Here is a 27,317-nt window from a genome sequence, read left to right as displayed (position 1 = left end):
GCACACCGTGGTGTTAAGTGAAAACAATAGCTGAACCCCCTGGCCGGCTGGCTGGGCGTCGTTCCCTGCACTGAAGGTGGTGGGTTCGATTTGTGGTGAGGGCACATCCCTAGGTTTCCGGTTCGATCCCCAGTGGGGGGTGCATACGGGGAGACAACCGGTCAATGTTTCCCTCATACATTGATGTTTCTCTCTCTCCCTCTCCCCTCTCTCCCTCCCATCTCTCTAAAATCAGTAAAACACATTGAGAATTTTTAAAAAACAGCGGACTCACAGGTGCTTGTTTATAATATACTTCCAATGTGTAGGCCTCTTCCATATATTCTTCTGTATGAGACACATGTATGCCATAATGTCAAATGATGGCAATAATAATTACAATAATGGAGTGTAGAGGTGGTTGGCTCACGGGAGGCTGTCCGTCCTCGCCCTGCAAGGACATGTGCTCCCGTGGTATCAGGGGCCTCTTGTCACCTTTCCCTGGTGTGACCACCCCGCTGGAGGGAGGGACCAGGTATGCACCACCCTCATAACTAGGGAGGAGACATCCACTGTTAGTCCCTTGTTGCAGATGGAAAATGAGGGCCTGGGAGGGTCAGTGTCTTACCCCAGGTTAAGCATGTGGCGAGGGACAGAGCCAAGATTTGAACCCAAGGAGCCTGCAGCCGGGGTACCTGTGTGTCTCCACTAGGCCACACCACCCCTGGTCACCACTGGCCTGTAAGTCCATTCACTTGTTTGGATGGTGCCCGAGGGAAGGGTAGGGAGTTTGGAGGAGGGGGCCGGGCTTTGGGGTGAATCGGACAGGAGTGGGGAGCCCAGATCTGCCCTTCAGAGCTGTGGAACTTTGGGCAGGTCCCTTGGCCTCTCTGAGCCCCATACCTCACTTCCTGGACCAGGGGGCTCAGTCTTACTCCGGTGGCCATTCCATCCGCTGTGCTAGCTTGCGGTTGAAGGTCTGCCTCCTTTTTGCCTCTGCAACATGCCCACAGAGGAGGCGAGTGATGAGGTCTGGGCCCGAGAGCAGGCGGGTGGAGGTGCTGAGGTCTGACGGAGTGCATACCAGGGTGCCCTGGGAGGGACTGAGCTGATGAGAACAGAGAGGGCCCAGCATGCGAGATGATGAGGAGAGGCAGGCAGGAGGGCGCCGCCTGGGCTGTGTGTCTCTGCACCATTAGCTGTCCCTGCTCTGTTCCTCCCTGCTTGCCCAGGCGGTGATGCCAGCCTGAGATGCCAGCCTGTGAGATCGGGTTGGGGAGGGCCATGAGGAGGCCCTGCCAGCTGCTCTAGCTGCTGATGGGACCAGGGGGCCCCTGGACTCATTATCAATCTCTTTAGATGCCACTAAACGCCCCCGTGCTGGCCATGGCTGCACGCCTCTCATCCTCTGCTCAACATGCCCCACCCCCAGCCCCGGAGGCCACAGAAGATACTCCCGCTGCCCTGCCAACTATTTTCCTGTTACATCGGGGTATAGCAGGCACGCAGGAAAGTGCTTAGACTAAAAGTCCAGCTCAGGGAATCGGTACACACACATACACCCCGGGGCCCACCTACCGTCCAGCTCTCCCCTGTCGCTCCCGCTAGAAATGAGTCTCCTCTTGTCTCCTGCCCAGGGCCCCTTCTCCGGCACCTGGAAGGCCGCCCGAGGCCATCGATGACTGTTTGTTGAACGGGTGAATGAACGGACTGACCCAGCAGACTGGGGATAGGAGCGCCAGCTTGCGCGGGGCTAGGGGTGGTGCTTGGGAGATTAAATGAGATCACGCTTAGTTAGGTTTCAGCGCAGCGGGCGCTAACTCTATCAGCGTTAGCTCTTGTATTAATTTCTTATTGCTTCTGCCGCAAAGCACCATAAACCTAGGGGCTTAAAACAATACAAATGTAATAGCTCAGAATGCTGGAGGCCAGCAGTCTGACATGGGCTCCCTGGGCTGAAACCAGGTGTGGGCAGGGCTGACCTGCTTCCGGAGGCTCCGGGGGGCGGGGGGAGGGAGGGTCTGTTTCTCGGCCTTTTGAAACGTCTAGAGGTGCTCACACGCCTTGGCTTGGGGCTCCTTACAGCAATGGCATCGCTCAGCCTCTGCTTCAGCCGCCACATCTCCTTCTCTGACTCTGCCCCTCCTGCCTCCCTCTCCTGAGGACCCTGTGATTTCACGGGGCCACCTGGATGGTCCAGGGTCATCTCCACGCCCCAGGATCCGTACTCACATCCGCAAAGTTCCTTTTGCCATATGCCAGGTACCACTCCCTTCTTCCCTCTGTATCTCCAGATCCCTCTTCAGGGTCTGGCACACAGTAGGTGCTCAGGAATTCGGCGTGAGCACCTTGAAGGCAAAAGCCCCTGTTATCGATCCCTGTGCCCCAGCTCTCTGGGGCTGGGCCTGGCAGGCTGGGGACGCAAAGGCCTTTGTTGAACTGAGCAGACTCACTAGGTGCTGTGTGGGACCAGGGAGGAGACTACCTGGGCAGAGGAGGGAGGGCCGGGGGAGGCCGGTGAAAGAGAGGAAGGCGGGGCCAGCTCAGGGCGGGCTTGGGCTCCTGATGAAAAGGTGTTTTATTTGACACCGTCACAGTGTCATGGAATTGGACCTTGGTTATGAATAATAAAGCTGAAACAAGGAACGCTGAACAGGAGGTAACAGATGGGAGTCGCCCTGGAACTTGGCTCCTGGCCTCTAAATCCCGCCTCTGCCACTAACTGGGGTTGGGACCCTAGGCAAGTCACCGCCCCTCTGTGCCTCAGTTTCCCCAGCTCTGAGACAGGATGCTAACAATAGCGCCTACTTGGTAGAGTGCTCGTGAGGCTTCAACGAGTTGGTAGAGCGCCTAGAATTGGCACAATGTACGCGCCATTGGATCATGGTGATCGTGTGCTAAGCGCCTCCCAGGGATGGTGGCTCCGGCCACCATCACCAGCACCGCGTACTGAGAGCCTGTGAGCAGCCAGGCAGGGTGCTGGGCTGGGGAGACGGCGGGGAGCAGCTGGGCGCAGGCCCTTTTCTTAGGGCTCTCAATGACCAGCTGGGGGCGAATTACTATTGCTCCCATTTTACAGGTGAGAAAACCGAGACCTAGACCTGCTAAGTGCTGGAGGGCCCATAACCAGGAAGCAGAGGAGCTGCTGTTTAAAAGCAGGCAGAGTTTGTCCTCTGCCTGTCACCTTTCTGACTCAGGCCCCGGGACCGAGTCTTTCTGGAAACCTTGGAAACGGTTTGGAAGCCAGGGGCTCTCCCCGGATTACGGCCTTCTTGGGAGCGCGTGAACATTTGGCTCTGATCAGATCAGGCCCCTGTTGTGGTATAACTTTCCCTATTCACCATAAAGCTAATAAACTAATAAATTAGACGGAATGAAAATATCATTGGGCAAGACTGCACACTAACGCATTGCCGTAATTACTCTCTCGGCTGGGGCCAATTCCTCAAATTTTGCCTTGGCCAAGTTTCCTCAGCTCACCGTGTCCCTAATAAGGCATAACTCACTCTATAAACATTAAATTGACTTATTTATTCTAAATGGCAGTGGAACTGAAAACCACCTTGATAAACCTATTCTCCTGCATCGCTTCCCGGGGAGCAGAGCCCCACGATGATTTTTTTTAAACCAAGACGATGTCTAGTCTGTTCGCTCCTCCTCCCGCGGCCTGGCCTGGCTGCTGCTCCCACGCACGGCTCCAGCGCTGAAGAGCTGACTCGTTCTCCGGAGGCTGGCGGAGGTCACCCTCTCTGTATAACGATGATTCATGCCTAATTAATGATAATAATGGCGCTAACGCCTGTGAGCGTGTGTGCCTGGTGTGCCGTGGGCTGGGCTCTCTCCGCGGCGGCCTTCTGCGTATGTTATGGATTAGCTTAATCCTCGTGATAAGCCGGCCAGGGCCATGCTTCACGACCCCACTTTGCAGAGGAGGAAACGGGATCACAGAAGGGACGACGTGCCTGAGACCACACAGAGAATGACTCGGAGCTGGGCTGGGACCCAGGCAGGTGGTCTGAGGCCAAAGCCTTGGGCCTCACCACGGTACTCCTACCTCTCAGCAGACTAGCCCCCATGATGCCCCAGGCTGGGGGGCGCAGCTAGGAATTCCGGCTGCGATGAGACACATTGCTTGAGTTGTGGGAGGTACTCACAACCTGGTGTGTATATGTGGGGGGAGGGGAGGATGGAGATCTGGGCACCTAGACAGTGGTTACTGGGGGCCCCGGGGTTCAGAGATACCTACCCAGCCTGGCTGCCAGAGGTGCAGGAGGTTGAGGGGCTTGGGTGGTGTATCAGAGGCCATGGTTGGTGGGGGCAGGGGATGGGAAGGCCAGACAAAGTAACGGGGGGAAGGCATTCCAGGAGGAGGGCACATCAGGGGCAAAAGCCAGGCAGGGCACCCAGAGATCCGTGGCCGGAGTGAAGGGAGGGGCATGGGGGAGCGTTTGCCCTGGTCCAGCACAGACTCGGGGCTACCAGTATTCCCATTCGCGCTGTGGAGACGATCCACTGTCAGCCAACAGAGGTCTATGTGCTGCCATGAGCTGGCCCACATGGAACCACCAGAACCGCCGGAACCGAGAAAAGAGGGAAGCCTGGCCGCATGTGAATCGGGGTTGGCAGTGCTGTTCTCCCCAGAGGTTAACCCAGCACCTGGGCACGTACGAAACCCAAAGCCGCCTTCTCTTGTGTCAGAGGGGTGGGGGTACCTACATCAAGGGGCGTTGATCCTCAGCCTAGGTTCTCTCTGGACCCACAAGCCCAGCCCCTTGCTCAACCTTTCCCTTTGTCTCAGGCAACTAAAACTCCAACTGAACTCGTCTGGTCCCCTCTCAGCCACTCCTTGCTGCTTGTCTTAGGGAAGGGCCCGGCCACCCGCCAGCTACCCACACTAGAAACTCAGGAATGTATTCAGGAGCTTCTCTACCCCACTCCCCCACCCAGTCACTGTGTCCCAACCCCGATGCCTCCTGAATTGATCCCAAGGTGGCTTTTTCTATTCCCCCTGCCAGACCAAGCCGCCAGCATTTCTCACCCACACCATTGCAGAAGCCTCCTGGCTGCTCAGCCCACACCCACTCTGTCCTTCCTCATCCCACCCTCTACTCAGCAGGGCTAGGATGCAGACTAACCATGGCAAGCCAATGCCCTCATTCCCCCTCAGATTGCTTCAGTGACTGCTCGCTACTCTTCTTAGGAAAGAAACCAAACTCATTAACATGATCCAGGAGGCCAAAATAGCCCGACCCCGGCCTGCCTCACCTTCTGCATCCTGTACCATTGCCCCTCGCTCCACGAACCTTCCCTCACTCCTTCAATGACCACTTCACCACCTTCCCAGGTGTTTCACACATCTGGTCCCCTCTGCCTGGAACCCTCGCCACCTGCCCTCCCCCACTGCCTCACCTGCCAAGTCCTGCTCCTCCTTCTGACCTCTGTTTTCATGTCCCTTCCCAGGAAAGCTTTTTCCTGACTTTCCAGGGCGGTTTGCTCAGATCCTCCGCTGTCAACTCTAGTAGAACCCTGGGTGTCTCATGGAACTCATCACACTATTAGTTAAACACATGTTTCTGTGGTTAGGCCCATCTCTGACTGGAGCACCAGAAAGTAGGCTCCGTGAGAGCAGGGGTCATGCCTGCCTTGTTCACTGTTGTCTCTAGTAATTACCTCATGTGCTATTGAGTGGAACAGAGCAGACACACACAATGCAGAGTTGTTAGATGAATGGATGATGGGTGAATAGATGACGGATAGATGGATAGTTGAATGGATGGATAAATGAGTGGATGGATAGTTGGATGGATAAACGAATGGATAGATGAATAGATGGATAGTTGGATGGATGGATGGATGGATGGATGGATGGAAGGATGATGGATATATGGATGAGTAGTTGGATGGATGGATGGATAAATGAGTGGATGGATGGATAAATGGATGGACAGATGGACAGATGGATAAGTGAATGGATGTTGGATGGATGGATGAGTAGATGAATAGATGGGTGGATGGAAGCACTGGGTAGTTTTATGAGATCCTATGTGGAAGCTCCCAGCATGGGGTCTGGCATAGAAAAGTCCCCCAGTGTTAGGATGGAAACGCAAAGGTCTGCCATGCTCCAGTGCAGGGATTTTGACTTGCGCCTCAGGCTCACTTTCTGAAAGGCAGAGCTCCTGATGGGGAACCAAAACCCAGAGCCAGCCAAGACAGAGGTATGGCAGAGGCCCACTGTGGCCCTCGGCCTGTGCCAGTCCCTGGGCCTGGGCTCTGCCAGGCAGTGATGCAGGGCACTGGGGGGAGGAGGCCCTGGAGACCTTGGGCTCTGTCATAACAGAGCTGCCATCTTCCCCCCTTCTTCCCAGCATGGTCCTGGCCACTGCAGGGCCACAGAGAGTGAGTTCCAAAGCTGAACATTGAAGAGTGGGGTCCCTGGGGATGGTCTCCCCGTGCATTTCAGAAAGCACAGTGGCCCACCCTTTCCCGCCTCTTGTTCAGGGGCTCAGAGGGTCCTACTCCTGCTCAGTGTAACTGTGCACATGAGGAAGGCCCCTTGGCCCTCCCTCCCAAACTCACAGGTGGGTGAACCATCGCTCCTTCCTCTTTCTCACCTTCCCGACACTCACCGCATCTCCTTACATTGGCAGTTAGTGGAAGGAACAGCTGGTGGGAGCTTTCGGCTGTAAGTGAGCGTCCACTAAAATGCTCCAGTCTGCCAAGCCACGGCTCACTTCTGCCTTGTCTCCACTGATAAGGGGTGTGTGTGTGTGTGTGGGGGGGGGGTGTCTGTTTGGTTAAACAGGACTGTTTTTGTTTTGGACTTGGTGAGAATCCAAGATGCTCATTCCAGGAGCTTGAACCCAACGGGGCTCGGAGTGGGGACTCGCCCATACAGGCGCCGCCACCCCAACTCTTCCATGGAAGGATCGACTTTGAGTGCCTGGTGGTCCCATCTCTGCCCCTCCCTCGCTCAGTCCTCCTGTAAGTCCTTCCTCTCGTGGGGCCTCACTCACAGACCAGGGACTCCCAGGTCAAAGCTGGCCAGTAACCAGTTCTGTATAACTGACATAGAATTTTTTTAAATTAAAAATGCTTTCAATTAAATTTAATGACAAGTTTTGAAAATCAGGAGATTTTACATACAAATCTTTATTTTTTGCTTTTCTTTAAAAAGCTAAATATGTGACTTTTCTACTAGTTATTCCCAAATTATAGCAATCAACTGCTATAAGTAGTGACTGGACTCAAACCGGGGAACGGCCTCTCCATTCCCCACAGCCCACACCACTCACTACTGTCTAAGTTCTATCAGTCAGAATTAGTTTGGGCTATGTGGAAAAAATAAAAATAAATAAAATAAAAATAAATGTGTCTTAAACTAGATAAAAGTTTATTCTTCTTTCTCCTAAAAATCTAATTAGCATGTGGGGTATTCCTTGGTATCAGGGACTCAGGCTCCTTCCCTTTTGATGTCCAGTAAGCATGGCCTCCATTCTCAAGTTTACTTCAAAGTCTAATAAGGCTGCTCCAGCTCCAGCCATTAGGACTACATTCCAGCCAGAAGAAAAGGGGGAGGGAAAGAAGAGAGACTCACCTCCTTTCTAGAAGATCCTTCAGGAAGTTGTACATAATATCTCTACTTACATCCCATTGGCCAGAACATAGTCACATGGCCATCCTGCTGCAAGGATGACTGGGAAATGTAGTCTTTATTTCAGGCAGGCATGTGTCCAGCTGCCAGGGGTTCTATTACTTTGCAGAGAGAATAGCTATTGAATTATTTAACTTCCTTACACAGACCATAAGGCCACGAAGAGGAGAACTTGTCTTTGACTTTGTCTCTGAGCTTCTGTTACTTTATTGGCAATTTACATACTGTTGTTCACCTCATAAAGGTCTTAGGAATTCACCAAAAGATGATGGATGTCAACATGCATAGCCAACTGTGTGGCACTTAATGTCAGTTCAGTGATTGTTGGCTTCATCCATTCCTCGCCCAGATGTCCACTCCCCTCCTTCCGTCTTTTCTAAATGTCCCCTCCCTGACCACCCTGCAATTTAAAATTTAACCCTCCCCCGCCTCCCTCCCCCACATCACTCTCTATCCCTGGCCTGTCTTCATTTATTTTTTTAATTTGTTTTGTTAATGATCTGTCTTCCTCAGCTCATAAACAAGAACATTAGCTCCATGAGGACAGTGATTTTTGTCTGTACTGCTCACAGCTGTGTCCCCAGCACCCAGGACAGGCCCTGACACAGAGTAGGTACTCAGTAAAAATACACGGAATGAATGAATGAATGAATGAATGAACGAACAGATAGATATTCCTTGAATGTCATCCACACGCTAGACACTGTGCTAGGTGTGAGAGACAGAGCAGAGAATGAGATATCTTCCAGTTTTCGCATCCCCGTGGCATGGAGCCCAAAGCCGAACACGCGAAGATAAATACCTATTACCTTGGATGGGATCTCGGTGCCAGCAGGAGTCCAGGCGTTTTAATTTTGTTTTGACAAAGAGGCTGATGGGAGAGGCTGGCTGGCTCCTCTGCCTCGCATCTGCTCCCAGTCCCCGGCGCCCTGGCCTGACCTTCCCTGCTCTCAGCCGACGGAGCTCAGGACAGTAAAGCGTAATTGGCCTGCCCTACTTTTTAAGAGAACCCAGATTGAAGGATTGGGTTTTTTGGTGGACTGACCTGTTTAAGAGCCTTAAGAGGGAGCTGGGAGTTTCAATTTTCCACTGCCAAACCAGGGCCATTTTTAGCTCGGCTTTGATGAAACAGCGGGAATCAGGTTCGGCCCTGGGTCACCCATCAGCTGACCTGGTTGGGAAAGGCCTCCTGTGGGGCCCAGGCCCAGCTGCAGGCTGTGGGGAGTGTTAGGGCTTTTCTCCAGCCGGGTAATTGGTCCTTCCCTGACTCGGCCCCGGGGCCATCCCAAAAGAGGGAGTGAGCGCTGGGCCACTCTCGATGTTTCTTCCTCTTGATGAGCTGCTGGAGCCAGACAGCCCTGGGCTCCCCGCCCCAGCTCTGCACACATTAGCTGCAGGGCCTTATACAGATCGCTGGGCCTCTCTGGGCCTCAGTTTCCTAATCTGGTCAACGAGGTTCGCCATTTTGATCTCACTGGGTGGTTGCAGTGTCAGTGGTACTAAATGATAGAATGCCAGCTCAGACTTTAAGGATATGTCCCCCGATTCTCTCCCTGCACAAAGCTGGGCTGATGGACAGCACACCCGAGGGCTGGGCTGGCTCCGGCAGAGGACGCTTCTCCGAATTGGAACCCCCGGGCCCGCCGCCTGCTCTTCTAAAGGTCGAGCCATCTCTTTCAGCCTCTTTTCTGACCCCTTTGTCAAACTGTGATGGAAGGGCTTGGCCCCAGGTTGGTCTGGTCTCCCACGAGAGGCACCCAGGTGATGGATTCATACTGGCGCTTTCGTCTAGGGAACAGGTGGTTGCTGCAGCGGAAGAGATCTGCTCTTGGGCACCAGAGGCACAGCCAGGCTGGGCACCCAGGGCCCATGTCCCTTCAGCTGGCAGGAGGCCCAGGGAGGAGATCATGGCCGACCTCAGAGCCCCCGCTCCTCCCGCTTCCCCTTTACCACCACTCTTCTTACTCCGCGGGACTTGGTTTCCATCCTGCCCCTGACCGGTGACCTTGCAGAAGCCCGGGCCACTCCCACCTCAAAAGGCAATGAGCATGGGGTCAGGGCATCAACTGTGGGGCCAGCTGCCAGAGTGCAAACCCCAGCTCTGGCATCCTCTCTGGCTGAGGGACTGTCAGGTTCTAAACCACATCCTGTGCCTCAGTTTCCTCATCTGTGAAATTGGGGTGATGTCACAAATACTACCACATGGGATTATTGTAAAGACTGAGTTTAAAGAAGGGGACACTGAGGCTCGGGTACTAAATAACTTGTCCCAGGTCACTCAACCATAGCTTTAGCTGAGAGTGTCTGATACACAGGAAGCTGTTTATTATTATTAACTAGTGGCCCGGTGCACAGATTCGTGCACATTGAAAGGAAATTAATTAGAAGAAATATTTTAATATCGCTATTCGCCCTTTCTCTATAATAGAAGTGTCAACCAAATTCACGATCGACAATGACAGATTGAAACACACGCATGCGATTGGCGCCAGCGAGAGCTTTATATGTATTGCACATGTGCCAGACAATGTTTATTTTTAAATTGCCAGTGCGTGTCATATGTACAGGCCGGTCGGTCAGTCGGATGGTTGTACGGACGGATGGTCGGTCACTTAGCCTTTTACATATATATAGATTATCATTATTATTATTTCAGATGGCTTTGTGGGGTTTGAAAGAGATCAGTGTTCATAGTGACTCACACAGGGTCTTGCACATAGTAGGTGCTCAGTAAACCACTGATGTGCAGAGGGGAAGGAAGCACACACAGTCCCCTAGAATCCCTTGGTCCAGGGGCCTAACTCTGGCCTGCACAAGATCAGAGTGATCAGCGGCGCCAGGAGGTACAGGAACCCGGGACAGCCACCTGCCATGCCTCCCCTCTCCTGCTGAAGACAGGCTTGGCTCCAAGGGGCTGGGGGTCTTCATGATGCCAACGCTCACTCACTGCCACGTAGAGAGGCAAAGACAGAGAGACTCCTGTTGAAGAGCAGAGCAACCACGAGGGACAGAAAGGGGGCAGCTGGCAAAGCCACATGCCCTCAGCGTTGCTGCCTCGCTCTGGTTGGCTCACTGCCACGCTTCCTGGTCTGAGTTTCCCTTAGCCGCTGCCTGGTTTCTAAGTCCCCCACCACCCATTCTGTCACGGGCCACATGCCCTAATCCCTCCCTGTGCCTGCTGGGCCTGGGATGGCATGAGGTAGAGGCAGCATCCTGAACCCCTGGCCCCTCCCTCCCATTCCCGCCTCCCAACCAGACCCTGAGTTGAGGAGACTGACCATGAGGGGCTAAATGGATCAATCAGGATGTGGAAGAGAAAGTGGTTTCCATGGCAGCAGTAAAAGACTGGAGAAGAGAGGCCTGGGGAGGAACGGGAGGAAGAGAAGAGAGGAAGGGGTCAGGATGGGAGGGGAGGGGGAGGGGGAGTCAGGGAGCCAGAGAGTCAGGGGAGTGGGGTCAACAGAGAGAGTCGGAGGATGGGATAGGAGTGGGATTCAGGGCCTGAGGCTCAGATGGGAAGGGTGGATGGCACAGTGACTGGGCATCCAGGAGGCCAGAGTGGTAGGGGCCGGTGACCCTGAATCTGTCACCATCCAGGGTCTGGGTGCTAACTGCCTGGGCTGGGTGATCTAGGACCTCCAGGAGAGGCTGTGTTTTCTTTGGGAAGTCATCGCTGGGAGACGGAAATCTGACTTCTGAGGGGTGTTTTCTCACATTGGAAACAGGTTACCGCGCTTGCCCCCGGGGCAAGCGTGACTGCCATCTCTGAGGCAGCCCTCTGGGTGGGAGTGAGGGGGCCTCCACAGTGACCTCCCTTGAGCCTCAGAAAAGGCTCCCGACAGCCCTGGTGCAGAAGCCCAGGTCCAGAGCCACAGGTGACCCGCCTGAGTCCCAGTCCTCAGAGGCTGGGCTGGGCTGGATGAGCCCCCACACCTTCCGGTTCAGCAGGAAGGTCCCCTGGGCATGAAATGCTAGAATGCAGGAGAGCGGGGCTGGGTGGGTGGGGGAGGAGGGGGAGAGAGGCAAGCCCCGTCCTTTGGAAAAGTGAGAGGGACAGAATGGGGCTCACCTGGGTCCTCACCCTCCCCTGTCCCTGTAAGGAGGGGCCGGCCAGAGACTGCAGCTGTTGGGCCCTAATGATAATGTCTACGCTCAGGGGTGGCACTGCCAATCCGGAGTCTGGGCGGGGCAGGTCCTGAGATGGCTCAAGGCTCCCTGGGCAGGGGAGGGATGGCTGAAGGGAGGGGAGCTAGGGCGGGGCAGGAAGGGTCTGGCATGTTCTGCAATTTCTCCCCCTTTTGCCACCGGTCTTCGTTATCCCTCCCTCCCAGCCCTGAATTTGATTGGAAGCCACCGGTATTTTACATCCACTGAGCAGTTTCATGATGGGAACCGTTTTCAGGTTGCAAGGGGGATAAAAATCACGCTAATGGCTTTTTAAAGGTCCCTGAAAAAGGACTCCAGGCAGTTTCTGGAAAGAACAGTGAAACCACAGAGGGAAGAAGGCACTAAAACTCTGGGTGCTGAGGGAGGGCTCCTTAAATAAGCAGGTTTTCTGGCTGCCCAAGCCCCCCTGCCCGACCTCCCCTCCCTCCCTCCCTGGGCCCCCTGCCCCCAAATGGAGACAGCCCGTCCACCTCTCATGGTGCTGCTCAGAGTTCTCGCAGTTTTTTATTCACTTATTTATTTAATACCTTTTTATTGATTTCAGAGAGGAAGGGAGAGGGTGAGAAAGAGAGAGAGAAACATCCATGATGAGAGAGTATCATTGATCAGCAGCCTCCTACATATCCCACACTGGGGATCAAGCCTGAAACCCGGGCATGTGCTCTGACCAGGGATCGAACCGTGACCTGGTTCATGGGTCAAAGCTCAACCACTGAGCCATACCAGCCAGGCAAGCCTGCCACAGTTAGACTAGCTGGACCCTGACTGGCTCCCCAGCCTGGGGGGATGGCTGGACGATGGTGGGGCCCCAGTTGTGGGCTCCCAGGCCCATGGAGCGGGTCTGGCCTGCCCTTCTGCTTGGCCCTTGGAAAAAGCTGGACCCAAACTCCCCAGCTTAGCGTGGTGGAAAGAGCACCAGATATTTCTGGCTTGTTGCGACTCCACTTTATTAAGCCTTCCGGCTCATAGCAACCACCGTTGCAGTTCGGTGAGCACCTGCTCTGTGCCCCCTCCCCATGTGAGGGGCTCTGTAACACCGTCACCAGCCCTCCAACCACCTGCCGGGGAGGTGGGCGGCGTCCTTGGCCCATTTCCCAGAGCCCTCGCGGGGTCACCTGGCCCTCTTTATCCTTGATGGGCTCCTGACTGCTGTCTGGCCTGCGGCCAGTCACGCCTCTCTCTTTAGTTTTCTCATTTGTTAAGTGTTAAGTGACCAACATTCTGATCTGCCTGGAGCTGAAGAGTCCCTGAGACATGGAACTTTCCGTGCCCAAACCAGGCAAGTCCCGGATCAACCAGGTTAGGCTGGGAGGTTGGTACTAAGGAGAACTGGCCTACTCTCCATACACCCTGTGCCCGTAGGAGGGTCCTTAGCTGGGGGGAGTCTCCTTTCTCCACCAGCATCTCCACCTGGAACAGTCCGCCTGGCTCCACTCCTCCGGGGAAGCTTCTGGAAGAGTCAGGGTGGGGCGGGGCCCAGTCTGCTCCTGGAGAGGACTGGCCTGGCCGGAGGAGAAAATCCAGGGAGTGGCCATAAGGAGGCAAGGGACTCGGTCCTGGGTCTCGGTTCTGTCACTGTGCCAGTGGGGTTGAGCAGGTGGCTTCCTCGAGAATATAGTGACGAGGGGTAGCTCAGGTCTTACGGTTTCAGGTGACTTTAGCCCAGTTCACACTGAGCAGAAGGAGACCATTTGCCCTTGATCTAAGTCTAGGGTCCCTGTCTGGGGTGAGCCGGAGCATAGACCCACCTCCGGAGGCCAGGAAAGATGGAGAATGCATCGTCGATTTCAGAAGGTGGAGGACAGGTGCCGGGGGGGGCCCAGGGGGCAGGATCAGCATGAAGTCGGTGCAGAGGGAGAATGGGGGAGGCGCGGTTTGTGTGCGGCCGGCTTTGTGGCAGCCCCTGGTGGTTCAGGGGCTCGTTCAAGGCTGCAAAAGCTATTCTCAGATACTCTCCATTGCACCGCTCTCACCGGGGACATACCCTGAGTCATCCCAAGCTCTAGGTGGAGCCAATGGGAGGGGACCACCCAGTGTGTCTGGTGGGGAAGAGGGAGGTCAAACAGGTGGTTGGACCCATGGGGAAGGGAGAAGGGCTGGAGGCCTGAGACTTAGAGCGGGGCCACCTGGGAGCTTGTTAGGAACTCTCGGGCCCCACCCAGCCTTACCAGCATCTGCATTTGAACCAGATCCCCAAGGATCTCCTATCAATGGATCAAAGAATGGGTACTCTTTGGTTTGAGCCACGCTTCGCTCCCTGCCCCTCCCCGTCCCCTCCCAGGGTCTCCTACGGAGGATCCCATCCCCAGACAAGTCTAGGTCTAGACAAGGCCCTTTCCCGCCTGTCCCCACCTGCTTTCCCTGATCTGCCAGTTGCCACAAATGCCACCCCCAGTACCTGGTCCATTCCCGATGGGTCCATGCAGCTGCTCAGAGTCTGTGAAGGGAAAGCAGGACACAGTGAGGGCAGCTGGGGTGGCCGAGCAGGTGCACACCTGGGCCAGTGGGCAGAACAAGCGGCTCCCAGCCAGGCTCTGCGAACTGTATGGGTGAGAGGAGGAGGGACAGGAACCTCAACACCCCCCCTTCCTCCCCTCCTTTATCCAGAGAGCAGCGATCCTATTTCAAGTGTCTTAGTAGCAAACATCCCAACAGCACCCATACCTGACCTTACAGCCACTTTTATGAGCTTTGCCCTGTGGCACTCTGTAGGCGTGGCCCCAGCATCCAGGGGCGTGACCCTGAACTTGGAGCGTGAGCAGGTGTCTGAGGGAGGGAGAAACAAGGGCCCGGCCTCGGGGGATGTGCAGACAATCGGGGAAGCGTGGCGAACAGTAAAACTTCATTATTTCCCACTTGAGAGCTCTCCAGCGGGGATGAGGGGGAGCAGCGCTGAGCAGGCACTGAGCTAATAAGATTGCAGGGGGTGTGTTTAACCTACTTGCAAGAATGAACTATTTCCTGGCCCCTTAGAAGCCCCGTTTCCATGCAAACAATGGTTATACAAATGAAAAGGCTCTCTAGTCTCTTCATTAAAGCAGTGCCTCCAAGGACCAATCTCTACCTGAATCTCCTCCATTAGCCCAGAATGAGATACTATGTATATAAATGAAGATGTGTGAGTCACAGAATGCCTTTTAAATAGGGTGGATTATAAAAGTTTGGTCCTGACAAGCCTTCTGATTCCAGGGCTTTATTTCACAAGAGATGTGAGGCCACACACCCTCCTCCCCTCCCTCCCTCCCTCCCTCCCTCCCTCCCTCCCTCCCTCCCTCCCTTCCTCCCCCTTCCCTCCCTCCCTCCCCCTTCCCTGCCCCCCTTCTCCCTCCCTCCCTTGCTCCTGTTTGGTGCAGGACCTGATCTGGGAAGGTCTTGAAATCAGACTGACTTTAGGCTTAACTCTCCAGCGCACGGACATCCGGGGAAGGGAAAGTTTTAAGCTGGAAAAGGACGGGCCAGACTCACTGTCACGCTGGCGGCAGGTGGAGAGAGGACGGACGGGAGACACCCTGGCAAGGAGAGGTGGCAAAGTGCAAACCACAGTGGGAACTTCAGGCAGAGCAGAGGCAGTGGAGTGGAGGGAAGGCGCTGTCCACGCGTCACTTGTCCCACAGCCCGCCCTCCCCCGAGAGAGGAGGGGAGGAAAGAGGGTCTAAATCCCTGCCCTCAGCTGTCACGCGCACGCTTCTCTCCGAGCAGCGATTTTCAGCGGGTGTGCCGCGAGAATTTTTAAAAGGTGCAGAATCTGACTGTTCAGTCAGGGCCACTGACCCCTTTTCTCTTAGACTGTCAAATTTTAAAAAATGACAACAGCCGCCACAACAGCCATCGGTGTGAATGAATCCAAATTACACCTATTTCTTTTGTCAGGTCGGCAAAAAAAAAAAAAAAATTATATATATATATATATATATATATATATATATATATATATATATATATATATAAATAATATATTCATTTATTTTGGTGTACCGCAGAATCTTAGTAATTGGTTTACGTGTGCCATGAGATAAAAAAAGGTTGAAAATCGCTGACTTAGACAAATCCCGTAGCCCCCACCCTCCTGCCAAGCCTTCTTATCCCTACTGCACCCACAGTTCCAACAGGACTTGATATTTGGGGTTAAAGCTCACTGCAAAGTCAGGGGCGGGGGGCAGCACTTGACTGAGAAGGAAGTGGGTGGGTGGGTGGGAGGCCCAAGCCCTGTGTGTGAGAGACAAAAACTCATAAAAGGCTGCCCTCACACAATCCCTTTAGCAACAGTTGGACAGCGTCTTATAAAGTTAAACCTACGCCCAGCCTCCCACTCCTCGGTATTTACCGAGGACAATGAGAGCGTGTGTCCACACCAAGACTGTCCCCACAGGCTCAGAGCACTGCTGTTTGTCATCCCCCCACACAGAGGGGGCAGCCCACGCCTCCACCTGCAAGAGGCCAGGGGGACATGAGATGCTACTCAGCCATGAGAGGGCCCAGCTATTGATCATGGCAACGGCATGAACGAATCTCCCAGTAATGATGATAAGTGAAAGAAACCAAACCGAAGCGTACCCATTCTATGAGTCATTGATAGGAAATCCTAGGACACGTGATCTACAGGGGGTGGGGGTGGGAGGGATCATAAAAGGACACAGGGAAACTTTGGGGAGGTGATATGTTCATTATCTTGACGGTGGCAGTGGTTTTAATGGTGTACACATACATGGGAACTCTACATGTGTATAAACTTTATGCACAGTTTATTATCAATTATACCTCAAGAAAGCAATAAGCACATTGTTTCAAAGGCAAGGATGCCAGGAGATGGATAGTGTACGGGCAAACCAACCAGACACATTGCACTACCCCTAAGACGGGCAGGATGAGAGTGGTGTTTCTTATGACCTTGAATCTGAGGCCACTGAATTCATGTCCGGCCAACGTCCTCTTGCAGTTTAAAAGTATTGCCCTGTCTTCTTCCCTGCTGTATACTCAACACCCCAAACAGCGCCTGATACATAGTAGGGACTGAACCATTTGTTTTGAATTTTTAATCCATTAACAGTGTTGGGAGACGAATCAGACAGTGCCTACAGCACGCCAGGCTCTGTTCTAAGTGCATTTACGTATGTTCTTCACGTTAGACTTCAATTCCCAGCGAAGTCACCGGCTGGTCCTTGGTTCCCCAACAGCACAAGATGAGTAACTCACAGATCCACCCCTGTGTCCTCCCAGCCCCCCTCTGCACCCAAGCCCTCGATCTGGATCCATGAGAATTGAGGACTCTTCCCTGTGGAAAGACAGAGCTGGGAAAGGAACACTGACCTGAGGCTGTTAAGTCACGTGGGTTTGGCGAATGTGAGCCTGACTTGCTCAGCCAACCCCAGTCATCAGAACGAAGGGGCCCACTGGACGGACGCAGAGGAAGGGAATTTCCTATATAATAAAAGGCTAATATGCAAATCAACTGAACCACGGAATGACCAGTTGCTATGACGCACACTGACCACCAGGGGGCAGACGCTCAAAGCAGGAGCTGCCCCCTGGCGGTCAGTGCGCTCCCACAGGTGGAGCGCCGCTCAGTCAGAAGCCAGGCTCATATGGCTGGCAAGCGCAGCATTGGTGGCAGGAGCCTCTCCCAAATCCGCAGCAGTCGGACATCCCCCAAGGGCTCCCAGACTGCGAGAGGCTGCAGGCTGGACTGAGGGACCCCCGAGTGCACAGATTTCATGCACCAGGCCTCTAGTAGGAACATAAAAGCCCGTCCTGTTTCTCCCAGCGGGAGGGAAGATGGCTCTCCTTACCTGGGGTGGTGAGGCTCAGAATAGAAATGCGCTCAAGAGCAGTGGAGGCCAACTCTGGAACCAGAGCGCTCAGATGAATGGCTGGTACAGGAGTGTGGCAGGTACATACAGGAGGGTAGCAGGTACAGGAGGGTGGCAGGTACATACAGGAGGGTAGCAGGTACAGGAGGGTGGCTGGTACAGGAGGGTGGCAGGCACAGGAGGGTGGCTGGTACAGGAGGGTGGCAGGCACAGGAGGGTGGCAGGCACAGGAGGGTGGCAGGTACAGGAGGGTGGCAGGTACAGGAGGGTGGCAGGCACAGGAGGGTGGCAGGCACAGGAGGGTGGCTGGTACAGGAGGGTAGCAGGTACAGGAGGGTGGCAGGTACATACAGGAGGGTGGCAGATATAGGAGTGTGGCAGGCACAGGAGGGTGGCTGGTACAGGAGGATGGCAGGTACATACAGGAGGGTGGCAGGTACAGGAGGGTGACAGGCACAGGAGGGTGGCAGGTATAGGAGGGTGGCAGGAGCAGCGTGGGAGAGGGGCTCCGAAGACCGTGTGTGGGTCTGGCCTCCGCCGGGCTTGGTTTTAAGTAATGGCACCACCTACTCACTCTGTGACCTCCGTCATGTTACCTCTGTTCTGGGTGCCTCGGTTTCCTCATCTATACAATAAGCATAATAATATTACTATCACTACAGAATGCCTATCAGAGCATGACTTATATACCGTGTCATATAATAGGGTGGTGTCAAGGATCCAGTGAGATAGGGTAACATGCTTGCTATACAAAGCCTCTCCTTATAAATATCAGCATTCCCCCAAAAGCTGTCATCCCACAAGGCGAGTATTGTAATACCCATTTCTCAGATGGAGAAACCAAAGCTCAGAGAAACCAAAGGACTTCATCCAACCACACACACAGCTAGGTGGGCCCAGGGCCCAGGGTGCCTAACAGCCTATCCCGGCTTAGGCTGCTCCCACTGCCCTCATTCACACAGTGGGTGGCTGAGCACCTACCAGGTGACCAGGCTCACAGACAAGGGGCTCGTGTGCTTCCCTAGGCGGAGAGACGGATGGGTTCACAATGCAATGAGATGCAGCCTGGGGAGGTGGAGAGGAACTCTGTTTGCACAGGGGTGGGCAGTCAGGGCAGCCTGCCTGGCAGAGGTGACATCTGAATGTAGAGCTTACAGACCACTTAGGTGATTCTAGCCCATTGACTCTCATGCCACACCAGCTCTGAGCTAAGTCCTTGAATCATTCCATAGAATCTTCTCAACTTTCGGATGGAGTGGGATCACAGATAGGCTTTGAAAGATGGCTAGAGGCACGCCATGTAGACAGCAAAGAAAAGTGGTCCAAGCAGAGGTGACTGCCTGGGCAAAGGCATGGAGGCAGGAGTCAAATCCTCGGTAGCTATGCATCCACCTCCACCAAGGCTCAGCATGGGGCATGGCACCCAGTAGGCATACATGCTTGTGCCGAAGGTGGGCAGCCCACAGCCCTGACCCCAGGCCTGGCAGAAGCCCCCGTGACCAGCCCTTGCATGGCCTCAGCTGAGCCACAGGGGCCACGAAGAGAGCCAATGGGGTCCCCGCTATCTCTGAGCCCAGCTTTTCAAAACCACAATTACTCGCCTTTCAGAGCCGCTGTCAGTGTTGGTAAACTCCAGTCACTAACCTGCATTACACTGATCTCTCCAGAAACCTTTGCTGTTATTAATAGTTTATTGATCGCAGCCCATTGCTGATGAGAGTAGGCCTCCTCCCCAGCCCCCTCGGGGCCCTGCTATCTGCGAAGGCCTTCTATTCCGCATGCAGATCAATGCCACTCAAGTCTGGGGAAAAGGGGTCTCTGGGCCGCTTAATCCACTTTGGAAGGATAACGCTGAAGGCACAAGCTCAGATGAGGCACTGAGGCGGATTGGTCCAAATCAAAGCTGTGGCTTGGCGGCGGCTGGATCTGAAGATAAGAACTAGAATCTGCCTGGGGTGGGGAGGGGCTGGCCCTGTTTTCTGCACGGGGCGGAGGGGGGGGCAGGGTTCTCCATGCTCACACTACAGCCACCATCCATCCATGTAACAAATATTGATCGAGTACTTACTATGATGGTGAGCACTGTGCAGGGCCCGGATACACTGGTAAACCAGATGGATGCAGACCCTGCCTTCATGGAGCTTACTGAGCGTGGCCAGGAGGGGAGGACATTCGAGAGTCACAACATAGCTGGTTAAGTTACAATTTAGACAAATACTACTAAGGAGAAGTATGAGGAGACCTGCTGTATCAGTTAGCTATTGCTGCATAACAAGCAGTCCCAAACTTGGATAGTTTAAAACGACAACTATGTATTATTGCTCATGAGGCTAGGGGTTGGGTAGGCACATTCCTGAATGTGGCCTTAACTGGAAGGGCTTGGCCAATGAGGCCTCTCTCCACGTGCCCTCATCTTCCTTCAGAAGCTTGTTCTCAGGGCAGAGAAGGGGAGAAAGTGAGGGGCAGGGTGTTCTTTTGAGACTTAGGCTTAGATTTTGCATGTCATCATTTCCACCACATACTGTTGGTCAAAACAAGTCGCAGGGCCAAGCAGGGGAAAGAGACCCCACCCCTAGACAGGGGGGACTGCAACGGCACATGGCAAGAGGCAGGGATAAGGGAGGCTCCCCATCCTGGCCATCGATGCCATCAGTCTGCCCGCCTTCCCCGTCCAGGAGGTCACTAACAACTGGCCGCTGCTTTGTAACTTGAAGGCTATGCCAGGGGAAGAAAATGCCATCTTCTCAGGAAAAGAGAATGTTGTCAGCAAACGTGCTGAATCAAAAAGGGAACGTGGCTCAAGTCACCTGTGAGTGTCACCTCTGAGGGACCCTGATGGGATTCTGGGGCAGAAAAAAGGAAAAGCTGGTGGCATCCAGGGAAAGTCTGGAGTTGAGTTAGCAGTGACATGTCAACGTGGGTCTCCTACTCTGACGATGGCACCATGGTCGTGTGAGGTGCCAACAGCAACAGCGGGAGAAATTGGCGAGGGTGTGGGGAGCTCTCTAGTTTCTGTGCAGTTTTTCTATAAACCTAAAATAATTCCGAAATAAAAAGTGTACGTGTTAGAAAAGGAACCTGGCACCCAGGAGTGATGGGAAGAACACCCATGTAGCTGACGAAGGGGAGGCTGAGGTGTGGCTGGAGACCGCGTGTGCGGCCCGTCTTGGCCAAGATCAGGATCCTGGTCTTTATCCTGGAGCAGAGAGAAGCCTTTGAAGGGGGTTGGGTAGGGCAGCGCCATGGATGCCATTTGCATTTGAGGCACTCGGGGTGCTGCCTGGAGAACGGATCAGGAGGGCGATGGGCAGGGGCAGAAGGCCGGTATCTGTCCACCTCCCTGTCCCGGTGAGCAGCGGCCTGCAGGGCCGGTGGGGGAAGTGGATAGCTCAGGATCTGTTTGGGAGGCAGAACCCCAGGGTGTGGTCCCTGATGGTACCTGGGGAGAGAGAAATGGGAGAGGTGAAGGATGGAGCCCAGGGTGAGACTCGGACCATGTGTGGGGCTAGGGGAACCGGGAGAGCTACCATCGGAGGCGGGAGAGCATCTGTGTGAGATGCTGCCTTCCTCATACAGCACCCCCCAGGTGTCCCCTGGGCTGTCTTCTATACCATCTGCGTCATGTCGCCCATACGTGTCACTCAAACATATTGCTTATGTTACTGTCGCCTGAGCATGTCATCGGTGTAGCGATTGCCTAAACATGTCACTTGTGTCGCTAGCACATAAACACATCTGCGTAGATCACCGGTGTGGCGGCTACCTGAACAGCCCCACCGGCGTGTCAACCATGTCATTACCATCTGATTACATCACCTGGGTGGCTTCCAGCCGCACGGGTCCCCCGAGCCGGGTTCTTTGCAGAGCAGGCACCGGAGCGTGTCCCCTGCACACCTGTCACCCCCACAGTCACTTGGGCAGGCAGCCTCGATCCCTGACACCTATGAGTGTCGCCTAAACATGTCACCTGAGGGGACTGTCACTGTCAACAGTGCCCCCTGGGGAGGCCATTTTTTTTTTCAGTCTAGCTGAGTTACAAACAGAGAAAACACTTCCCGGAGGGGAGATGGCTCCCTGCTGTTTCTGAGAGCCTGGAGGGAGGGCGGGAGAGGGAGGCAGCATCCCCCACAAAGTTTCCCTGATGGAAAGCTCCCTGTGCTTTAAGTCTTTCAAGACAGTCGGTGGACCAGATGTCAACCTCTGTATATTCTATGTAAATGAAGGTGTTTGTTTATGCTAATGTGGGCTGGGTGGTGGGAGGAAGGGGCGCTACAGAGGGGCTGGATCTGCTCAGAGAGACAGCAGCCATGGAAATCCAGGCTGGGGCCCAGGTGTGGGGTGGGGAGGGGGAGGGAGGGGGGACAGTGAATCACAGGAAATGGAGCTGGAAGACAAAAACAGGGGGTACAGCAGAAACAAGAGGAGGAAGGCGTAAATCTGAGGTTAGATTGCTCAGCAGAAGCAGATGGGGGAGAGAGAGGCTTAGCGGGAACGGTGGAAAATGTGTCCGCGACGGGTGGGAGCGAAGAACTGGACTGAGGAGCCTCCCTTCTCAGGGTGGCAGGGCTGGGACGGACACCCCAAGTCTGTGCTCTTAGCCACTGCCCACCCCCGCCCTCCCCAGAGGGTGTCTCCCACAGGACTGTTGGGCCAGTTTGGTGGGAAGGGCGCCGCTCCGCTCAGCATTTACTAGGCGTTTGTAAGTATGAGCTTCTTCCCCCGCTTTCCTGCTGCAGCATGAGAACCTCTGTTGATGTCCCTTGTTAGGGAACCATAATTGTTGGGGTTCTTTTCCCAGCCTTACAAAGGGTTCAGCATTCTGGAGAATGGGGCTGCAGGTAGATGATTAAGAAGTTGTCCAAGGATGAAAGATATTTTTGAAAGGCATTGGGGGTCAGAGGAGCTTCAGCTAAAGGGAACGGAAGACTCTCCCTTGACCAAGGACCCGTGCTTTTATTCACATGATTTGTCCTAAGGCAAGGTGGAAATATACACTACAAAGGGTATGGTATCAAAGGGTACAGAGCATTGTCAGTTTGGGGAATAGCCTACAGCTGTTCAGGTTTTTGGCCAACAGGAGGCAATAAAATGCCCTGAGCTGTCTGGCAGCAAACTATTTTCCTATTCAGGTTTGGGGGAAGTGCCATTTAGCCGATTCCAACAGGTAAACTACATATGTGGCTCACCCTTGTTGAGCCGCCCAAGTCCCATCAACCTTTTGATGGAACTCTTGTAATTATTACATGCTGGAATTGGTTTTCGGCAAACCTCTAAGAGCCAATCACGTGACCCCACTTCTAAGCTGTGGCCAGAATAGATTCCCTTTTGGCTGTGTGACTGGACCCAGATAAGGTTGGAATTGGCTGGAGGACACACAGATGTCCAGATGCAGCCGCTACGTGGCCTCTGACTGCAGGTCAGGCTCTCAGGGCATCGTAGGATGAAGGGATGGGAGGGGACAGGGCCTCTCCACGCAATGCCACTTTCTTGCCTACAGAGGTCTGGCCGGGACCGCGTTTAGTTTAATCCCCACTGAGGTCCTGGGAAGAATCAGCCCCATACTTTAGATAAGAGAACAGAGGCTCAGCGCGAGACCGCAGGACTCACACAAGGTCACAGGGGCAGGAATTGAACTTGGCTCTCTGGAACCTGTCAGGAGTCTCCCATGCAGGAGTGGGGAAAGAGCCGCCCTGTCAGCATTTTCCATAGGGAAAGAGAACCACGTAGCAACCCATTCTTAGCATGGTCTGACCTGCACACCCTGAGGAAGGATCTAGAACAAGGATCATCAAACTACAGCCTGTGGGCCAAATCCAGCTGTTATTGTTTTTTTAACAGCCTGTGAACTAGAACGTATTTTACCTTTTTTTTTCAATGATGGGAAATAGTGAAAACGGAAGATTTCAGGGCACAAGAAAGTATTTGAAATTCAAATGTCAATGGCAATAAATAAAGTTTTATTGGAACACAGCCACACTGATTTGCCCAGGCCCTGTCTGTAGCTGCTTTTACTCTACACGGACAGAGACTGTAAAAGCAACAAAGCCTAAAATATTTACTCTCTGGACTGTTAGAGGAGTAAGGTTTGAATGGGTCTCTCCTGACCCCTCGGGTCACCTCCTCCGAGAGGCCCTCCAGACGACCTGGGGCAGAGGCCACTGCTCCCTCTGTGCTCAATAGGCCCACCCTTTCCCATGTGATTGGGAGCAATGATCAGCTGCCCTGCCTCCTCGTCCAAGGGAGAATTTTACTGCATTTCTTCTCAGATCCCCAGATCTGGGCATAAAGTGACAGTAAGGCAGAGTTCAAATTCCCACCTTAGCTCATATTAGCCACTTTGTCCACTTTAAAGCCTCAGTCTCCACGTTTACGAAATGGGAATGACGATCTATACATGCAGGCAGCCACGGAGGGGATGCGTTAGGTCGCAGTTCTGAGCCTGTACCACACACCAGGCGCCTCCGGTCCCGTGGCATGCCCTTGGGGTGGGCACCACTGCCGTCCAGTTCATGAAGCCAAAAGGAGCACAGATTTAATTCGGCTGAACACAGCCTCACCTCCGCCCTCTGAAGCTCTGAGCACAGGCCGCATACAGGCGGCGCTCCATAAATGTGGCTCCTCCTCTCAGCCCAGCAGGCGTGTGTTGGATCCAGGAGCGTTTGCTCAGCAAAGGCTGAACAATGGGGCTTGGGGGTGGCGCCTTTCAGCCCTGGATCACGGGCCCTCACCCTGCTGCTCTGCCTCCCCCAGGCTCCCCGAGGTCCGCGTCTCGGACAACGGTCCCTACGAGTGCCACGTGGGCATCTACGACCGCGCCACGAGGGAGAAGGTGGTCCTGGCATCGGGCAACATCTTCCTCAACGTCATGGGTGAGTGCAGGGCCTGGGCCCCGGCATCCCAGTGAGGAGCTGTGTGTGTGTGCACACACATGTGTGCATGTGTGTGCATGTGAGTGCTTGGGTGTGTGCGCTCATGTGCATGTGCACCGAGGGGCTGTCCCGGGCACCACCTGCTAAAATGCCTGTTGTGCTGGCAGCGGGCCCTCTCCTTTCCCACCCTCGACCTTCAGGTGTGACCGGTGTGTCCTTGCCACTGAGGACTTCTTCTCTGGACCTCCTTCTTCTACCAGCCCAGGTCCTCACGGGCCGGGCACCTTGGAAGGGCTCTGACACGTTGATGGGCACAAATGAGGAAGTGAGGGAGCAGTCCGCCTCCCGCAGGTCAGCGGGCTGTCGCAGACTCCGGGTCTCAGTTGTCCCTCCTGTTAGATGGGGCGGGATGCAGGACGAATGGATCCTCAAGGACCATGCAGACTCAGGCTCTGTAAGCCAGTGAGGACAACCCAGGGACTCCAGGGGTTCTGAGACATCGGCTCAGCGGGTCGCACACCTGCTGCAGAAAGAATGATTCTGACCCGGCCGCATGCCCCTCCCTGGACCTCCCGATCCTTTGCGCATTAAGGGACGAAGTAGAAAGCACATTGGACTAGATGTTGGGGCTCCTGGTTCTGGGGCTGGCTCTGTGCCTCCATTTCTAATTTGCAAAGTGGGGATCCTTCTGCTCAGGCCTGTCTCTGGCTGTGTCCACCCCCCCCCCCTAGTTTCCCCATTTGTAAAAACAAAGGCCTTGCTCCCAGTGGTGGCCGAAGCCCCTTCAGCATGGACGTCTGTGCCAGGAACATGCTCGGATCCTGCCTCCAGAACTCTAGGGCCGTGGTCTCAGCTCCGGGCTCCAGTGTTCCCCCATTTTCTTATCAAATGGTATTTATCAGGGACACAAAGCTTGCGGGATGTGGCAATCAATGGAAGCATAAAGGCACCGTGGAAAGCCGCAGCTTCTGGGGAAATTGAAAACCTCCAAAGGCCAGACCTCCAGGAGGACATTGATTCCCATGGAGGCTGCATGTGGAGCGCTCTGGCCTCCAGCAAGGCAGGAGGAGGCGTGGCCTCCTGGCTCAGCACTGGCTGGGAAAGGGAGGGAGGGCTGGGAGGGGCAGGGAGGGGGGAGGGGGGATGCAGCATGAGGAGATTTCTGTACAGCACCTCCTGTAATCCAGCGGCCACGCCAGCTGCGAGGCAGGCACTGTACTGTGCCCACTGCGCAGACCCGGGCTCAGAGAACAGAGGGGCTTGGCCAACGTGGGAGGGCTAACGGAGATAATCCACAGAACAGAATGCTCTGAGCTCAGGCCAATTTCCAGCGCCCAATAAATAGTGTCTCTTACAGGCTCAGCCAATCATAACCATGTCAGCAAAAAGCAGGCACAATTAGGAGAAAAGTTGTGCCTCCCTCTCCTCCACCTCCATGGCTCCTTTAAATATATGTCAGGCAGGTTTCAGACATTAAAATCTCCTCCTTGTTTTGGCCTGTCTGTGACATTGCGTCACACACACACACACACACACACACACACACACACACGCAGACCCTGCCTCCTAGCCAGTGGGGTCTCCTTTGTGCCCCAGGGGATCCTAAGGACCATGGCAGCCAACAGTGGTGCAAGATGGCCCCGCCCCTGGCTGATTTGGGGGTCAAAGGGAAGCTCCCCAGGACAGTGGGGAGACAGGGAGCCAGGCACAGCCCAGGGCCCCACGTGCATCATCGGCTCCGAGCAGTTCTGCTGCAGAGCCGGGCTTCCCGGTCCGCCCTCGCCGAGTGTGCAGCCAGCATATTCTAACACGCCGTTTCCAGAGGCCTCTGGGTAGAGATCAAAATTCGAGAGTGGCTGTAATTTCACGCCTATAACAGCCCCGCTATGTGGTGGGGAAAGACATTTGGGAGCCCCGTGGGGGACACCGAGGGTTCGTGCCGCACGCCGTCATTAAAATGTTTTTATCCGAGCTGCAGATAAATTGTAAGCCAATTTCAAAGCTGCATGCTGGGCCCCGGGAACGCATTACACACAGTCACCGGAGCATGGCCAAGGCTCTTCTTGGGGTGCAGGGTATGCGGGGGAGCATGTCCAGGGTGCGATGTGACAATCAATTAAATGTGGCGAGGCCCAGACACCCCCACCCTGTGCCACCAGAAGACCGAAGCACGGGGCTTCTCGGCCACCGTCGCCAGGCGGAGCGGTCACCACCGAGGGGGTTCTCCCCACGCACAGCTAACCACCAAGGCCACGTTCCGCCAGACATGGTCTGTGCGCCCAGCCCTGGGTGCTGCATGTCAACCCGCAGTTAACCTTGTGACCTCCACGAAAGCCCTCCGAGGCAGGCATGGTCACCCCCATTTTACAGATGAGGGAGCAGAGGCTCTGAAAGTTCCAGGGGCTCACCCACGTGAGGGACAGTCCCACCAGGTCTGCCGAGATCAGAGCAACTCCGAACTCCCCAGGGAACCATCCCTACCTTTAGTCACTCAAATGCCAGAAAGCGATGGGCGGTGGGAGGTGGGGTGCAGAGTGGCGAGAGAGGGGACCTCACCCCGGTAAGACGGAGGCCTCCCTAGGAGCACCTGGCCTTCCAAAACTCAGACCGTCGGGTGGGACTCCTTTTCCGTCGGGGCCTGTAGGAGTCTGGGAGGACACAGAGCTGCGCCCCAGTCTCCATGGGTGTGCCCCTTCTCCCATCCTCTGCGACCCAGGGCCCCTCTCTACTCCAACCCTCTGACAGGAGCACTGGACGTGGAGTCCAGCAGCCCTGAGTCCACATCCAGGTAGGTTTCCCCTTGTGACAAGGACGGCCTGGTATTGAACTTCCTTTCCAGGAAAG

General features: G+C 54.6%; 1 protein-coding gene across 1 annotated transcript in view; it reads left to right on the top strand.

Annotated features, from left to right (window-relative positions):
- IGSF21 (immunoglobin superfamily member 21) overlaps window positions 1–27,317 on the top strand; it is a gene marked incomplete at both ends in the record, with an annotated part of 207,399 nt that overhangs the window by 151,885 nt on the left and 28,197 nt on the right. The window contains one exon of the mRNA XM_079776571.1: window positions 24,355–24,473. Within this exon, the coding sequence (XP_079632697.1) occupies window positions 24,355–24,473 (119 nt within the window). The remainder of the gene's footprint in view (window positions 1–24,354; window positions 24,474–27,317) is intronic.

The sequence above is a fragment of the Cnephaeus nilssonii genome, assembly GCF_951640355.1.
Source record: "Cnephaeus nilssonii genome assembly, chromosome: 7".
NCBI classification, from domain to species: Eukaryota; Metazoa; Chordata; class Mammalia; order Chiroptera; family Vespertilionidae; genus Cnephaeus; species Cnephaeus nilssonii.
This window is presented reverse-complemented; position numbering and strand designations above follow the sequence as displayed.